We start from the raw sequence: 15308 nt of genomic DNA on the forward strand, positions 1-15308 counted from the left end.
GATTTCCGGGGTTTCGAGGTTTGCGTGGGGACCAGAGCCTCGTTCGAGACGCCCATTGAGAGCTGATCCGTCGAGTTACTTGTTATTAGTAGCACAAGCAGCGGAGTGAGGATGAAAGTTATGATTGCGAGTCCGAGGCCAAACACAACAGACTTTATGTTTGAAGGCGGCAGATGGCGCCTATCCTCCGAAAGGATTGCTGGGGATTGTGGTCGCTGAGTGCCTCGTATCATGCGAATATCTGAGTCGAAGAAAGAGCATAAGTTCTCATCTGAATCGATGAAATCGTTCGAGTCCATTGCGAGGTAAGTTACTGGAGGTCTCAAGCCCACTGTGGGCGATCCTGGGCCTCGACTGTTGATACCTTTCCTCTTCGTTGCCAACCCGAGTGGTGTCCACCGTGCTAGATCAAACCACACTGTGATCACAATCGCAACGATCCCTTGTGTCACCAGAGCTGCAACCAGCACATTGGTGGCAGTCCTAGTCTGCTGAATCTTCATGACATTATTCTTTTCGTTGTCCGAGCTCCAACCGAGCTCGTATCGGTGATGGTAGCTTCGTACAGTCACCACATCCATCGCAAAAGTCGCCAGGGAGAGTACGCACACCGAATAGATCACGGCAAACCGCCAGAGCCGCTTGCACACGAGCTTTGTTCGCGACCAAAACGGGATACCTCGTGTGAAGCAGTCCATGCATCCATTCGGTGCAGTGTCATTCCAGCACGAGTGATTGATCGCTGCGTCAAATAAAGAGAGTACCACAACCTCGAAGCTTATCACGACGAAATCCTGCACTATACCCAGCAACACTCCATAGATTCGTATCGGAGTCGTGTCGTCGTCAGGAGTCGTCGAGGTCTTCACGAGAGCGCTGAGGTTGCTCAACCGAAAAGTCGAAAAGAAGCTGAACTCGGTGAGGTATATGAAGAGCCAACCGACCCACGCGTGTCTGTTAATATGTGCGTTAACTGCCACGCTGGTGCTGCGTAGTGCCCATAGAGGGCCAGACCTCATGATATTTGGAAATGTACAAGTGGCCTGAGACTTCATTGGAAGGTTGCGATCCGTGCCAAGAAAGATACTGAGGAGAATCATTCACAAGAGACAAGAGCACCAACCTAGCCGTTGGAAGCACACAGTGGCGTCAGACCCTGTGCAGTCCAGTATTTAAAGGACTCATCTCACCAGAAGCGGCCAGCGACACAAATGTGAAGTGACAGTTCCGCTGGACACACGAAAGTGTTGAAGTAATTCTGGACTGTTAACCACGAGAATCAACCATCGTTTACGCTACAGCGACACACTGGGGGAGGGGGGGGTAGTTGGAATTACACTTCCACATGTCAAGATCGTCTTTCTTGAAAGGTGCTGTCATATCTAATAACCGAACCGTGGTCATGTTTCGTCTCGCAACTCGACGATCTGTTCGACGACCAAGTGTTTCACTTCTGTCAAATGGATGGCGAGTGTCGTGATCAATTAATAATTCACTTGACCTTAGTCCGTGACTCACTTCTAATAAATCACGAAACTCGGTTTTCAATACAGTACATGTAGTTTATAATGCGACGCTTGACCACAGTTCAGAAGGAACCCGCGAGTAGCATTACGAAGGCAAACTTGGCATTTCGAATGTCTTACGTATGCTGCTACACTAGAGCGATTGATCACAACTAGCGGATCGAGACATACGTTGGGATCTTCGACCGAATGATAGCCAGAGCCTCCCTGCCGCCATTACTCTCGAGAACAGCGAGTGTGTCCTCAACTTCGACACGTAATTTCTTGGTCAACAGCTTGCGGTGGATCTGCTGGGTGAGCTTCGAGAGGAAGCTGTTCATCTCACCCTCCACAAGATCCGACAGCAGACGTGTCGCCTCTAGTCCCATGAGGAACGTGTCGTCATCCTTAGCCATTAGTGCTCCTCGCAGCGGCACGATCACTTGAGCCAGAATTGGCAGCGTCTTCTCACGAGCATCTTCTAGCTTCAGAAGCTCGCGGAACGTAGCACGAGCGAGGAACACAAATGGATGCTCCGTTTCCAAGAACCCCTCAACGCACGTAATAAGCAGTGGGTCATACGATAGCGCTGCAAAACCACTCAGTAAGAATAAAGTAGTTTGGCAAAAATATAGTTAGTAGCCCAACCTACTGTTGGGATCCTTGGTCCATTGCAAAGAATTGCGGATACTGCCGTGGTTGATTCGACATGGAATCGATCCGGAGTCATATGCGTTGGAAAAATTCCTGTCATATCATGGGAGCTATATAACTGTCGCCGATTGAATGAATAGGATTTGAATGCAGGCTTACGTCTTGTATTTCTTCCTTCCAGAGGTGAAAACGGAGGCCTGCTTATGCTTGTGCAACGTCGACGAGGGTAGTGGATGTGCAGTCGCTGGTTTCTTCTCTTCGGTTGCTGGGGATGCAGATGCACGTGTTGACGATTTGGCTGAGGACGGAGTTGGCGTACGTTTGGATAGTTCCACGGTTTTCTGGTTGGAAATGGTGGTGGGTGTTGATGACCGTGTCTTCTCTCTGGAGCTGCTGGAGCGCGATTGACTCGACCGACTGTCACTTCTGCTCCCTACGTTATTGTTACTGCTGCTGCCTTCTGTCTTATTGATCTTGGAGTTGTTACTACGATCAGTAGCTGTCTTGAACGCCACAATTGGGGCCATGCTTACTGAGCTTCTCTTCCTTTGTGCGGGTGGTTGTTTTACGAAAAACAAGCAATCTATCTCGATTCTTCCTCGCTATTCATAGAGCCGAGTCATCCCCCCCCTCAACGCTCTAGAGGAATTATAGCAAAATAGAAGGCCACCCACCTTTCATCATCATCGTACAGAAAGCTAATCTCATCAATATTCATACTTAAGTGCACACGAAGCTAAGTCTATTCAAAGACAATCCCTTATAAAAGGCAACAGAGCCGATTCATAGGTTCCACGAGCGATAGTAGTAAAATTCCTCGTCTGCTGTGTCGTAATAGCTGACCCATCCGCTGCCGTCGGGTTCCGAGTTGGCGAAGTGTTCCTTCAGGACCAACTTGACGTTCTTGCCGCGCTCACGTTGCGTGATCTTGAGGCGGAAGTTGACTTCGTTGCAGTTAGTCGGCACCGTCACGACCAACTCGTCCTTATCGACGTAGAATCGGCCACTGTAAACGCCCTTGCGTTGGCTGCGGATGTGCGATTCGACCTCATGCGGGGCCTTGAACAACATGCCGTACAGCACCGTCCCGTCCCGTTGGAACGAGAAGTAGCGGTAGTAAATGCACTTTAAGATCGTGCCGGGGACGATCTCCGACCACATACTCAGCTCCGGTTTCTTGTAGTACGACACCTTGAGCCAATAGAAGCCGTTGTAGCGCACACGTGGCCTGTCCTGGAACATGTCGAACCACGTCGGGAAGCGACGCAGCCCAAACTTGTTGCGAGCAGCAGCAGCTGCAGCCCTAGGGTTCTGTACGGGAAAAATACGTCGACAGAGCGCTTCAAAGAGCACTTCAGACCGTGCTACCTGCAGCAATCTCTTGCATGTGCATGTGCAGGCTCCGATGGTGTCTTCGTCCAGCCACTTAAGGATGTCGATGAGCAGGATGTCGGCGAAGTTCAGGAGCGTGTGATCCTCATTGGGATCTTCATCTTCCTCCTCCTCCTCATCGACGTCAACAGATTCAGGGGGCTTCTCCGTTGCTTCAGAGATAGAAAGTCGAGTATATCGACCCGTATCTACGCCATGCTCGTCATCGTCTCCGCTGTCTACTTCTTGCTGGTTTTCTTCCGGTTTTTGGTCGCTGGAGCTTGTTCCAAAATTCAATTGACCTAATCGCGTTCGCCCATGTACCTGACGGCGCTGCTGACTTTCTGACTGCAGGATTTCAGCCATAAAGTCTGGTCTATCATACAGCATATTCAAACAACCGTTTAGACATGGTTTGATAGCTTTCTTGCACATAATTTCTAGAGCAGACTGTACTCGAGAGATTCCTGAAGTGCGGCCTGTAGCGCTTCCTCATCGGCGTCCCGGTGGGCCGAGCCCTTGACAGTGGCGACGTCCTGGCGGTGCGGAGCCATGAGATCACTGGAGTTCCAAGTGTGAATCAGACGGTCGCCGCAAGCTCCGTTCCTGTGGAACATGATATCACGTATTGCGGGCTCATGCCAAGGCGGTACGAACATTCGAAGACGATTCTCAGTAACACACGTTTTGTTTTAGAAGCTCTAAAATCTAGTCTAAAAACTAGTAGTACTATTACAATAGCAGTCCTATTCCAGCTACTGTGCTCGACCGAGTAATACATGTAGTCCCTTCCGAAATAAGTGAGATTTTTTTACTTGATCAAAACAAATTTCTAGCTTTTTTTAGATAATGCCTACTTAGGTACATTAAAAAAAGGTGTAATTTTTATTTCTCATGGGGTAGAGGATTCTGACGAAAAAAATACTGAAAAAACAAAATATATTTCCCAAAGTTTTAAAATAATTATTTTGCAACTAAATTTGGCCATGTACTCAAGTTTACGGCCTCGGGCTAATGGTAACTAAATATCATACGATATTTTAAATACTAATAATTCTATTTAAATTTATAAATATTAATAGTAGCTCATTCTGTTTTTAATTTGCCCTTTCGTGGCAAAAGCGCAAATGAACACTAGGAATCAGCCTCTTAAAAGGCGCATTATTCGCCATTTAACGGAAGTTCAACTATATGTTGCGAAATAGAATTAACAGTACGATTCGTGACCATTTAAGAATACTTTAATCCTGTCAAATTCAAGAAGCAGATTGCATCACCATCCTATCTTAAATATTTTATCGCAAGATATAGCTCAAAAAGAGTACCGTGAGTTTGTTAAAGAGCGAGAAATGCCCCCTTTACATATTAAAGACTTCAAGTTGTTTACTATAGTCTATACAAGAGGCGCGCGAAAGGGTAAACATAATATTATAATATTAACTCGGAGATTTAAAAAAAGTATTAGATATTAAATGATTTTTTATGATAGTTCCCACTTAGCAAAAGAACTCTTTCGGTCAGATTCTAGAACAGCAGTAGGCTTTAAGCCTGACGAGTATTTGCTCTAGTAATTCACTGTGATACAGACAAAGGCGGTCAAGATGGAAAACTGCAAACGCTTGCAGTAGTTTAATGTCGATAGAGCGAAATAAAGGCATTTGTTCTTGTTCTCTACCGATAGCCTCGTCGACGTCGTGCGTCTAATAAACATGCAGCCTGTAACGCTAGATTAATGCGCTCAGCAGTGCCAACACACGACGCCAACCTTGTCGTCACTCTCATAATTGTCCCGGACTCCATCTCTCTCACGGCCGATTAGTCATACTTCAGCTACCGGTAGTCGAACGTTAACGACATCTGGTTGGTGGATTTAAACAGATTACGCAATCTTTGAAAAAAATCGTACTAACTAATATTAAGTTGATTTCTAATAATATCATTTTGTCTCAGAAGAAAATATTAGGTGATGTTTTTATATTAGCTGGTCTACAGGTGATATTTTTACGATATTAACCCGCAAATTACGGTACATGAACCGGTATTTTTGCTATTAGACCCTAAAGCGAAAATATTTTATACATTTCATATATGTGATCGCTTATTTCTTAAGAGGCCTGGTTGTAATCGCCATGTAGGTATCCGATACTGGAGATGATGCTTTTCCCGCGAGCAAATTGCCAAGCACCTGGGGAAAGCCCCTGTTCAAAGTAAACACCAGAAAAACACAGTCCATTCAGGACCGTCTTAATGCATACTTCCAGAATTACACGTACAGTACCACAAGTAAAAGGCCACTAACGTTACCGTAAAAATCCACTACCCCCCCCCCCGATAATAATTCTTAAGAACAACCCTGCAGCAGCAACTCGGACCAACTCGAGCACGTTCTACAGCTCACCCGAGAAGATGCCAGCCAACTGCAGTTCTTCCTGTAAGACGCCAATGACAATAGGAAGATAGTAAAGACCAGCTTTCAATCCCCACAGTCTAAGCACATGGTCCAAGAATGACAACGAGAGTCAAAGTAAGATTGACCGATGGATCGATTCTCTTGACCATAGAGAACGACACTTTGACCTTCCTGTTCTTCCTGGGTGTGGGTCATCGGGACTCTCACTTTCGGATTCCCGTCTTCAGCCCAAGTCTTCTTCCAGTTTTCACTGCAAAAGCCAACAACAATCTTCATCATGACGACTCGACTCGCACTCGCTATTACTGCACTCGCCATTTTCAACGGCTATGCTCTAGCTCAAGGGCCTCGTGGACCTGTACGTCGCGGTCTCATGACTCGTCGTAGTGACCAGTTCGGCACTGCTAACGGCAATGGCTTCGGGGGTGGAATGGGCGGAATGGGTGGAATGGGCGGAGGGGCCAACGGATTTGGCGGTGGTATGGGTGCCGGTGGGGCTGGTATCGGTCAGTTAGGGTGAGGTGCTGCGGGCTATCACCAGGTTGGCAACACCGTTGGCGGTGGCTTTGGACAACTCGGTGGTGGATTTGGAGCCAGCAATCAGCTCGGTTTCGGAGCTGGAGGCAACGGTGCTGCTATCGGTCGAGCCGGCACGACTACCAACGGGTTCATGGCTGGAGCAGGCGGTGTCGGTGCTCCCGGTGGTGGAATGGTTGGTGCTGGCGGCCCTGGTGCTCCAGGTGCTGGAATGATGGGCCCTGGTACTGGCAACGGTGCAGCTGGCAACGGCGGAGCTGGTAATGGCAGACCTGGCAACGGCGGCCCTGCAACGCCCGCTCCAACGACGCCAAATGGTGGACCAGTGTCTGGTAACGGCCTCGGAGCTCCTCAAGGTGGACCTGGTGCTGGCGATGCGGGTGCTGGTCCGGACGGCAATGGTGCCGGTCCTATGAGTGCTGGGGCCGGCCCTGTTGGTCCTGGTGCGGGCGGATTGGCAGGCCCTGGTGCCGGTGGTGCAGGAGGCTTTGGTGGTCTAAATGCCGGTGGTGCAGGAGGGTTTGCTGGGGCTGGTGGCAATAGACGTGGTCAATTTGGAGGTTTTGGTGCCGGTGGGCAGCCTGGTGGACTCGGCGGCCAATTCGGCGGAGGCATGGGCGGAGGCATGAGCGGATTTAACGGGCGTTTCGGTGGCAACGGTGGTGCAGGTGGCCTCGGTGGCTTCGGAGGAATGAGCGGTGGTGCCTTCGGCGCTGGAGGTGCCGGGGGTGCCGGAGGCTTTGGTGCTCAAGGAAGATTCGGCTCAGCTGGACAGCTTGGCGTTATGGATGGCCAAGGTGGTGACCAGTAGTAATTCTGGCTGTCAACTGTAGTTATAACCAAGTGAAATTCATTGATGTGCGAAACCAGAGTTTTCTTGCATTGACCAAGTTTTGCATCTGCTCACTTTCGATAGCAGAACCAAAATAGGCTTTAGCGTCATTGAAACTATAGAAAGTTAGTAGATAACGTAGCAGATTGCGCTATTTGAGGAGCTATTATTTATAATACCACGTATTGAATGCAGTGAAGAGATTAAAAATATTGCTAGCTGTAACGGATAATTAAATAAGATTCGTACTTAAATTCATAAGTATCATTTTGTTTTGCGTGGTCTTTTAATTTTTTTAAAGTAGTAGCATTAAACTCCGAGATTTCTAGGATAATAATATACCAAATTATTGATATTTGGGCAGTGCCCAATGGGCACATATATTCTCATAAGTCATTGTTAAACGATTTAAAACTTATAATTGGTTATAAGGCTAGACGTATGAATGCCCATCCGTTTTTTTTGCCTAGATTGAGAATAGTCATAGCATAAAACCACGCGGAAAAATGGGATGGGAAGAGGCAGGCATCGATTTGTTTTATCTGTGATCGACTTACCATTTCAAAACGGCAAATAGGGTCGATTTACAGAATATTGATGTGGATTTGGTGGTTGATCGATCCCGAGCGGTCGATTGCTGCCGTAGCTCAATTTATCAGTCAGTCTAGTTAGATCGATTCGTACTTTTTAAAGACCTTCGCTTTAATAAAACGACCTCTATTTATTATAAAATCGAGCATCAGGCTATGTGAAAAGGACAAAAGCATTGAAATGCACAATACAACGTATGCAAGTAAAACGAGCTCTTTAAATGGTGAAGAGATGTTGTGACTGAGTCATATCTAGCGCGCGTGTGGCTATGCAAAGCTTCATTTACAGCGTACCCAGAAAGAGATGTTTTCGACTGCGGGGTAAGTGATGGTGTAACAAGACTGGGTCACAAGCTCAGAAACAACTACTTCTAGAGCATAACCGAGCTGACAACAAGCGTATGAGATATAGCTCGTGATGCTGTTTCTGAGAAAACGTGCTTTCTATTCATTTAACACTTACAGATTCCACTTGCCAGTCGTGAACCTCCCTTTCAAATCAATTCTTCAGCGACTACATCAGCGTGGAATATCAGAGCATAAGTAGGTCAAGAGATATAAGTATCAGTATACAACGGACCTCAAACGTTTTGCGCATGTTCCCCCAACTTCACCGGCACATACCTGGTAGTAACAAGAGGCTTATTCTAGTTGGAATGCCAGTTGACGCATGCGACGTGAAACTCAGAGGTTTAGGTTTCCCTTCTAATATTAAAGTGCGGTTTGAGCAACCACGCAGCATCCAAACTAAAAAAAAAGTATTTATTATTCTGCCATCAAGTCCTCTGCAAGCCACGACCTTCAGCTGACACCTTGCTGAGAGTTCCTCTGCGAGCCAAGGGTTGCCAGTAGCTCAATCGCCACGCCTTCCGCGCCACCATTGCTCGTCCTTGCCGTCAGGGGTCAATAGTAATAGAGGATGTTAGCAAACTCGTATCTTACGATGCGAGAACAAAACCGTGCGCCCGCCAGTTTCTATGCACCAAAACTCGTGAAAGTGCTGTCGTATATATACGGGATTCCCCAGTAAAGTCGTAGAGAATTTTTACGCTACGAGAACATAATTGATTGTCCATATTATTGATTGGTTTTATACTCCACAACGATGTCGCCTCCGGTCGCCACGAGTTCCGCGGTGCTTAGCACCCTTGTTTCATCATCCAATGAGTTACCCGGTGCCAGCAAGATAGATGATATCCCTGGCCCCACGTATGTCAGCGAGGAGCCCGTAGCTTGTGAGCAGTCCCCTGCAAGCCAACCTACCAAGTCGTCTAAGCCAAAACGGTGGAAGTTCAGCGAGGAGCAGGACTTAATACTGTTACCGTATCGTCTTAGTCGTTGGCGACAATGGGCAGACATAGATTGTAACGAGTTAATTATTCAAATCCCAAGATTTAAGATAAACAAAGTGACGACTAGAGGATGGCTAAGCACACGATAAACATTTTAAATGAAAATTTATTTACTACTTGTCCTCAATATAGCTATCGTCCTCAGCACCGCTGCATTCGCTTCCTATACATCGTCAGAAGTGATTGCTTCCTCTGCAATTTTGTAGCGCTCTAATTCGGTAACAATAGTGTCAAGTTGCTCGACGATATCTTCTTCTTTGTCGACCTCCCGAACATCAGTAAGGAAGCCTGCCCTCGCAAGACCACTAATTATTGTCTTAGACGACAATTTCGACCAGCAAGAAGTGATCTATTCCGTCATCACAGGTCTTGACAGAGCGACCAGCGAAAACTTTTCCACATCGAGTTTTTTTCAATGGGTAGCCACTTTCCGACTCGCATACCGTATCGTCTAAGTAATAGGCGACGCTTGGTCCTAAGCGACAGACTTCTTTAGCCAATAGGATGATCTGAAAAAAACAGACGGTGAAAATTAACGCTCTGCTAATTTTAAGTATTTAAGAAACCAATTCGTTCCTGCACACTTGAATTAGGATGGCACGGCCCACCATCAATGGCACGAAAAAGAAGCGCGAACAATACAACCGAGTTCATGTTGAGTATGGCCACAAGCAAGAGATTATCATCTACTGAAAAGCAGGCCATACGCCCTAGTGAAGCTTTGGACTACTTCTACGGTACTTTGATCGGCTAGGAGCGACGATCATAGCAGCAACTTATAAGTAAATGGCGTGGTAACGATGCGAAGATAAAATCGGCTTGCAAAAGCGGGCATTCACGCCACCTCACCCTTCGTGAGCGTGGTACGGCAACAGTGCTCTCTAAAGAGGCTGAAGAAGACATTGATCTGTGGATCAACTCTCTTAGAAAGAACGGCGCGCTGGTGTCGCACACGATGATGAAACTTAAGAGTTTGGAGGTGGCAGAGGACTATGGGCTTACTGAAGATCAGTTTTCGGCGTCCCCATCGTGGATGAAGCTGTTTATGCGCCGCCATAAGCTGTCTCTACGATCCAAGACGCGCCAAGGGTAGACAACCCCTGAAGACGCAGCACAAGTCTCCAAAGAATTAAGGCTAAAGGTATTGAAATAGTTGTTGATTACAACTGTGTCTAGGTATTTAATGCAGACCAAACGGGTAGGTTCGAAATTGTATTTTTCTTATTTATTTTGTTTTCATAATATAATAACGTTTTCGCTTAATGGAGCCGTTTTTTTCGAGTACGTTCCTAAACGAACAATAACAGATAAGGGTACGAAGATGGTTTGGATTCGTTGCAGAAATAAGGACAAACAAAGGGCGAATATTTTACTTAAGCCGGGGTAGCGGCCCCCATATTTGGCTTCCAGGTCGCTCCACCGACCTGGATGCGTCAGGCGCTCTAAGAAGATACACATGATTTCTATGCTGGTGCATTTCGTTCTTTTACGGTTTATGATGATGTCCGGAAAGCGTAGTACAGCTGTACTCTCTCGATTTTCTGTTCTGGTGAACTTTGCAGTACGCGTTGCTTTGCTCGCTCAACCTGAAGCGTACTACAGGGAGGAACGGCCGCTCGGGGTCGCCAGGTGAGTCGCGAAGCAGAAGCGCGATTCGAATGCGAGCATCTTGCGCTAGTATTGCGAGTTCCATCGGTTGGAGTCAGTGCGGTTTCGTAAATGGGATGTTTACGAGAATGCTAACAAAGCTTACGATATCGCTAAAAACGGGTACAAAAAATGCAGATCGTAATTTCCTATCGGTGTTTACGAGATTGCTAACATCCTCTAGTAGCCATAAAATCACGGTGGTAGCAGTACCGGTACTACTCAAGCTTCAACAGCAGTGTACTTAGTAGTACAAATTGTATGAGCGCTTTGAAAGGTGATTGCAATATTAGTAATACTATTAGTAGTACTAAAATTACCAGTCTGGCCCACTTAAGAATCGACAGTTTGGTTTTCAAGCCATAATATTTTTCGGATTGTTTTGTTTGGGTGCTGCCATACCTCAAATAATATTAAGATTATCCTCTTTCGCGTGATATAACTGGCTGTCAATAACAGCATAAATGGTGAATGCAAAGGTTCAATTTGCGTCGACGATTTTGTGTAGCATTAGGTTTTTATCGCAGCATCTTCAACTTTTAACGGTATTAATGGACTAGGCTATCCATTTATTCCGGAGACATTTTCCTACACGTTCATATACGTCATATATGTCAAGCATACGTTGGGGCTTCATGCGACAGGTCCAAGTATATAGGTTTTTCGGACTGTTTCGATGCCACATGGAAACCCAAAACGTTTGGCCAATAATATGTTATAGACCAGTGTTTTGTGGGGAAAACTAAGGAGGGCCCTTCAGCTGGCAGCTGGGAGGACCCTCACATAAAAAATGAGACTGGTTAGACGTACCGAGCAAAATCGTATCTAAACGAAACCAAACTGCATGCGTACGTAATTTTCCCAGGTAAAATACCGCTGACTCAAAATTTAGTGATCCCATATTTATTAAAAATGACACCCCCTCTCCCCCCCTTTCACCCATCCTGGCACTTCTCAGCCTATCATTCAAAAATCACCATCTTCCAGCGCAAGTCAGTGCAGCCCAGAAGGTCAGTACAGCCCAGAAGGCATGTATATGGATTACCGACAAATTTGTTCTTTTGTGTTTCTGTTCTCCATGCAGTTATGAGTGATAGTGAGCCCGAGTTGCATGTTCCGTCGTCCACTTGGACGCCACCCCCGGTCGATGTCGAATGGCACGACAATTGAGATGATTTCAATGCGTACATTGCGCAGTATCAAACACAAACACACTAGATCTCCCGCCAACGCACATCAACGTCGGTAGCGAAGCGTAACCGCGAGATTTAGGAGCGTGCGGCGAGTCGTGCTAGTGAGGTTCTTCTTGGGCCACAAGGCGGTGACGATGGTGACGATGGTGACGTTGACGACGGAGCTGAACGCTTAATTCCGGAGGATTTTGGCAACTTCTGGATTAAGTTAGTGTGCACTCATGGCTGGAACCGGAAGAGTCGAGGGAAAGGAATTCGGAAAAGTAACTTCGAAAAGAGTACGGGATGCAAGGCGAACATCAAAGCCGCAATTTCATGGAATGGGGCCGAAGACGTCCAGCAATTTATGGTGCGGGTCACTGCCTGTAGCGTTGAGCATAACCACAAGGTGTCGAAGGCGATTTACGAGAATCATGCCTCAAATCGACGAGTGGATAACCCTGCTCTTCGTGCCTTCGTCGACGAACTCCAGGCTGCCGGATCGAAACCGAAGTTGATCTTGCAGTACCTTCGAAAGAAGACAGGTGTACCTACAAGCTCTGCTACTGTTTTCACATGTTTTCTAATATTTCTCTGATGACCGATGTAGGCAAAAACGTCATGCTACGGGATGTCCACAATATGGTGGCGAAGATGAAAGAGAAGCGAAAGGGGGGTGCTACCGTTGAGGAGCGGTTAGAAACCGTTTTGCGAGGTGTGTGTGAGAGTCGAGGAAATCGTGCGTCCGTGTTCATTGACGATGCAAATATCACACAGACAATCACGCTTCAAACAAGGCAGATGCGACGCTGATTCAAAGCTTTCCCTGAAGTTATGCTAGTCGATGCTACGCACAATACGAATGAGTCACGATACAAGCTGTTCTCTTTCATGGTGAACGATGTATATGGCCATGTGAGTATAGGTACCTTTCGCTACTCGCTCAGTGACTCTTGTACACGATGCAGCTTCGAAGTACCTCCAGTTACACAAGTGTCTTGCTTGAGTACTGGAGTTACTCTCTATGAGGTACTGGAGCTACTTCATTTGTAACTAACATATTTGCTCAACGTTCTGCATTATTAGGGCCAGTACGTTCATCACAGTCTTATGGAGAATGAAAGCGCGGAATGTCTGACAGATGCAATTCGATCCTTTAAATTTCACAACTCTTCGTGGGAGAAGGTCAATGTAATAGTCATCGACAAGGATATGGGCGAGCTTGGATTGCTGGAGAACGAATTTCCGGATGTGAAAATTATTCTCTGCCATTTCCATCTGAAGAAGTATATTCGTGCTGAAATGATGAAGCGTGAGTATGGAGGACCCTCGAGCTTTGACGAAAGCCAAGTGGAGGATGCTGTCGACATGATGAGACTTGCTGCTTCTCCGGAGGAGTACATCAAATATCTGAAGTACATGTACTTCCTGCTGGATAGAGTTCAGCTTCGATACAGCGACACTATTCCAGAGCCTAAGCACCCTTTCTTGGAATATTTCATGCGAAATTGAGACTCTATGAAGGAACGATGGGTGCTGTATGCGCGCTCTGATGTACCCCATCTGGGGAATCACACAAACAACAGGTGAAAAAAAAATGGCTTTCCGAATGCTGCTTCTAAATTAGTACTGAACTTGGGCCTTTGCTACGTTTTACCACAGACTGGAATCATCGTGGGATCACATCAAGGATATTTTAAGGGCAGACATGGCGTTGGATGAATGCGTCGATACCTTGATGTTCTTTCAAGCCGTTGCCGAGATGGAGTACGTCAAGAAGATAACTGATGTTGGTCAGATGCGCTACGAAGGTGCAGATGAAAAATTAAAAGTTCTTGCCCGTGATGTAAGTCCCTATGCGTACCGGCTAATTGAGCAGCAGAACTGGATGTCCAAGGGTAGAAAGACCGATTACGAGATAAAGGAGCTGCAACCAAGTTTGTTTTTTCTTACTGGAGACAACTGTACAAGTGTATATCACGTGGATACTTCGGTACGTGAACCAGTGGAAATTTATCTATAATCCTTATCTAATTATATATGTTTATTGAGGTGCCTTTAGCGATATCAGTGCTCGTGTGTGTTTATGCGAACAATGCTTTTACCATGCCGCCACGTCATGTATTGGCGTCTAATGAACGACAAGACTGCTATTCCTATTCACAACATCGCGTCTCGGTGGCAGTTGGTGTGCAAACTAAATCAACCAGCCGCTGAAGAAGATATCCCAGACACTAACTTTGCGTGCAAGGCTTTTCATATATGCGATTCTGCAATGGCAGCAAGGAATCATCAAGTGCTGAACGGATCCACAAAATACAAGCACGCGCTCCAACGTGGAATGAGTATTGCCGATATCATGAGCAGAAATGAAGCTCGCGTTTTCGGAGAGATGATGGTAGCACTGGAGAAATTTGAGGAGGTGATCAAGGATGATGTAGCTCCGTTTGTCGGACGCGTAGACAATCGCGTTGAACCGCTGTCTCCGGTGGCTTCGCTGCCTTTTTCGTTCGATAACAATGATTCTGGACGCGATGATACCACGAGGGCCTCCTTCTCTCTGACGGCTTCAAAGTGTGACCACAGTGATGCGTCCTTAGACGGTCAAGCTCCGACGCAGCGTGCAGTGATACCTAAGGAAACCCAAGCACATCCCGTTACAGAGCAGAAAGTGTTGGGCACCTCTGCAGTACCTCCAGTCACCGAGCCTGAAATGTTGGATACCTCTACTGTACCTCCAGTCACTGAGCAAGTATTGGGTGCTGGTATTGTACCCCCAGTCACCGAGCAAGAAGTATTGGGTACTTCTACTGTACCTTCTGTTACAGGCAATACAAGTGGAGATCGGGTGGGTGCCATTCATGGAGATACACACGGTAAGAAATCGAGTACAGCCAAGCGGGATCATCCCAGTAGTTCGTCTGACTCATCTGGATCCGTCATCGTATCGAAAAGCGCCAAAAGCAGAGGGCGCCCAAAGCTGAGAAAGAATCAAGGGAAAGCCGAGAAGCGACAGCGTGTCGCCCGCGGTAAGGAAGCTGCTTCACGACTCGTGCAAGGGACATTGGTGCCGGTTCCGAGTGTACGGAACATCGTAAAGTTTCTAGACAACGATTATACCTACGAAGCTGCGAAACGGATTCTACCCACGCTCACTATCCGGGAAGTTTCAAAGTCCAAAAAGGCGATCGCTGGTATCTACACGGACGACAAGTGCACTACTGATATTCGGTTTGTC

The 15308-nt window shown here is 46.8% G+C and overlaps 4 protein-coding genes across 4 annotated transcripts; 1 reads left to right on the forward strand and 3 right to left on the reverse strand.

The window, feature by feature from the left end:
• Positions 1 to 448: 448 nt before the first annotated feature.
• PITG_07931 (uncharacterized protein) lies at positions 449 to 1019 on the reverse strand (the record flags this gene model as incomplete). Its single annotated transcript, XM_002904092.1, has 2 exons — positions 449 to 483; positions 536 to 1019. The coding sequence occupies 2 exons, from the start codon at positions 1017 to 1019 to the stop codon at positions 449 to 451; spliced, it is 519 nt and encodes a 172-aa protein (XP_002904138.1).
• A 659-nt stretch (positions 1020 to 1678) lies between these two features.
• PITG_07932 (uncharacterized protein) lies at positions 1679 to 2686 on the reverse strand (the record flags this gene model as incomplete). Its single annotated transcript, XM_002904093.1, has 3 exons — positions 1679 to 2094; positions 2158 to 2252; positions 2319 to 2686. The coding sequence occupies 3 exons, from the start codon at positions 2684 to 2686 to the stop codon at positions 1679 to 1681; spliced, it is 879 nt and encodes a 292-aa protein (XP_002904139.1).
• Positions 2687 to 2942: 256 nt separating this feature from the next.
• On the reverse strand, positions 2943 to 4147 carry PITG_07933 (F-box protein, putative; the record flags this gene model as incomplete). The annotated part of the gene is made up of 2 exons (XM_002904094.1): positions 2943 to 3906; positions 3987 to 4147. 2 exons carry the CDS (start codon positions 4145 to 4147, stop codon positions 2943 to 2945), a joined length of 1125 nt encoding a protein of 374 aa, XP_002904140.1.
• Positions 4148 to 9004: 4857 nt separating this feature from the next.
• On the forward strand, positions 9005 to 11146 carry PITG_07934 (uncharacterized protein; the record flags this gene model as incomplete). Its single annotated transcript, XM_002904095.1, has 6 exons — positions 9005 to 9108; positions 9480 to 9529; positions 9573 to 9617; positions 10127 to 10340; positions 10854 to 10880; positions 11086 to 11146. 6 exons carry the CDS (start codon positions 9005 to 9007, stop codon positions 11144 to 11146), a joined length of 501 nt encoding a protein of 166 aa, XP_002904141.1.
• Between the last annotated feature and the right edge of the window lie 4162 nt (positions 11147 to 15308).

This window comes from Phytophthora infestans, genomic scaffold (genome assembly GCF_000142945.1).
Source record: "Phytophthora infestans T30-4 supercont1.12 genomic scaffold, whole genome shotgun sequence".
NCBI lineage: Eukaryota > Oomycota > Peronosporomycetes > Peronosporales > Peronosporaceae > Phytophthora > Phytophthora infestans.